General features: G+C 36.0%; 1 protein-coding gene across 1 annotated transcript in view; it reads left to right on the forward strand.

The window, feature by feature from the left end:
• Nucleotides 1-1,839: 1,839 nt before the first annotated feature.
• Nucleotides 1,840-2,310, forward strand: part of mocos (molybdenum cofactor sulfurase) — a gene marked incomplete in the record, with an annotated part of 11,867 nt that continues 11,396 nt past the window's right edge. The window contains 1 exon segment of the mRNA XM_014019881.1: nucleotides 1,840-2,030. Coding sequence (XP_013875335.1) covers nucleotides 1,966-2,030 — 65 coding nt within the window.

Consider the following 2,310-nt stretch of genomic DNA (forward strand, 5'->3'; position numbering starts at 1 on the left):
AAAAAAAAAACAAACAAACGTCTGGATGAATAAACTGTAGAAAAAGCAGCTAACTAAAACGTTAGCCTCACTAAATCATAATCTGCTAACTAAAATGGTAGCTTTGCTAATGCTAAACCATGAAACATGTACAAAAAAATTGCAGAGGCTAACGCTAAACAGCTAAATGAGGAACAATTAGTGWAGCTAACACTAGCAGCTAATCGCTAAACGCTGACGACTGTCACTCAGTCTGCTTCACATCTTTGTCTCCTTACAGCTAAAGACTAGTGGGAGAGATTGATTTTAGCTAGTTAGTTAGCTGTTAGCTAACTTAAAGTTAGTAAACTTAATTCAGCAGTAGCTAATTGGTCTGCTAACGGTTTTCAAAGTCAGTGAAAAAGCTTAATYTGCTAAATGAAAGATCAGTTTTACTAATAACTAGACTAGTAGCTGATAAGTAGATCCATGCCCACCACTAAGCCTCACTAACACTAAACATAGAAAATTGCGGAAGCTAGCACTTACAGCTAATAGCTAACCACTAGGACGACTGTCTCCGTCTGCATCACRTCTTTGTCTCTTTCCAGCTAAAGACTGGTGGGACTGATACCAACATGTTGGTTTTAGCTAGCTAGTTAGCTGTCAGCTAACTTAAAGTTTGMAAAATGTAATTCAGCTGAAGCTAATTGGTCCCCTAACAGTTTTTAAAGTTAGTGAAAAAGCTAACCTTCTAAATGAAAGAGTAGTTTTGCTATTAACTGGTAGCAGAGAAGCGGAGCCATGTCCACCACTGAGCTTTGCTAACACTAATCCACTAAATCTAAAATACTCTGGAAGCTAACACTAACAGTTAATATCTAGACAAACCTATTGAAGTTAGCTTGTTAGTTAGTTGTTAGTGTGACATTCTTATCCTTCAAATACAAGTCAAAGAAAACTTCTTWATATTTAAGAAAATTAGCACAATACACATGATTTTACCCATTCTGTCTCATGACTGGCATATTTTCTCTTGAATTTGGCTCAGCCAAAGTGAAACAGGAAGTGACATCAAAGGGGAACTCTTTAAGAAGAGACTCTCTAGTCTTTGTTTATTGAAACCATCCTTTTTACACTCTTCATCTCTCTGATAGTGGCCCAAAATAATCTAAAGAAACATCTGATTCTTCTCTAATTATTGTAGCATCGCTCTGTTTACATGCAGACATTCCCCTTTGACATCACTTCCTGTTTCTTTACATGCAAATATCTCAACAACTGTTCATCACAGCAGCTTGAAATTTGTTTTGCAATAAGTTATTAATGTTCTCTTTCCAAAAAATGCACTCACGTTTATTACAAAAATTTGATGTCACAGGCCCTTTAAAGTTGGCAAAGCCTAATTTAGTGGAAGCTAATTGGTTTGCTAATGATTTTTAAAGTTGGTGAAAAAAGCTAAATCTGCTAAATTAAAAAAAATATTTTGCTATTAGCTAATTAGCAGAACCGTGCCCACTGTTAGTTATTTATTTAGGAAGGCCTGACTCAAGGAAAATAATCACTTTGTTAATTGTTTTCTGAGATGTTTATTGCATCGAGACAAAAACAGAAATTAAAGACGTCCCAGCTCTCTGTCTTGATGCCAACAAGCAGTTCTACTGGAGAACTATATAAACTGTTTTAACATACAGATGCCCTTTTTAACAATGACTTTATTTCCAGGCTCTGCTGGGTCAAAAGACCTCTCAAAAACTACAGTCTTTACTGATAACTGAAGGAAATTTTAAACAACTATTCATAAAAAACAGACTGTTCAAAACTGATGAACCATCATGTATGAAAATAACGTGTCGCCCGTCGGGTGTGATAAACCTTCAGGGAGTCGGAGGCGTCGCAGGATGCGGGACAGAAGAAGATTCTTCTGCAGACAGCCGAGGGAGGTCCAGACCTGGACCTGCCAGATGATGAGAGGGACGAGGATGACTCATCCCACAGGATGATGTGATGAAGAGGAAGAAGAGTCACACACGAGTTGACAAATACAGACACTCAGACGAGGACAAGAGGAGGTATTATCCTCCTGTCTGTCTGCGCAGAAATTATTTATACATGAATTATTCATGTTAGAAACCATTTTATTGCATATTAAAACACATCATATAATTACACTTGCTGCATTTTTATAACCGTTCATGTAATATTTTGCTAATATTTTGATCTTAAAAGCATCACCTAAATGTCAATACACAGAAATATCACAATATTTTTTCATAATAATATATAAATTTTTAATTAATGGATGGATGTAAGAAGAAATGTAAAACATAAATGCAGTTCTTACTGTTAAGT

This window comes from Austrofundulus limnaeus, unplaced genomic scaffold (genome assembly GCF_001266775.1).
Source record: "Austrofundulus limnaeus strain Quisiro unplaced genomic scaffold, Austrofundulus_limnaeus-1.0 Scaffold235, whole genome shotgun sequence".
NCBI classification, from domain to species: Eukaryota; Metazoa; Chordata; class Actinopteri; order Cyprinodontiformes; family Rivulidae; genus Austrofundulus; species Austrofundulus limnaeus.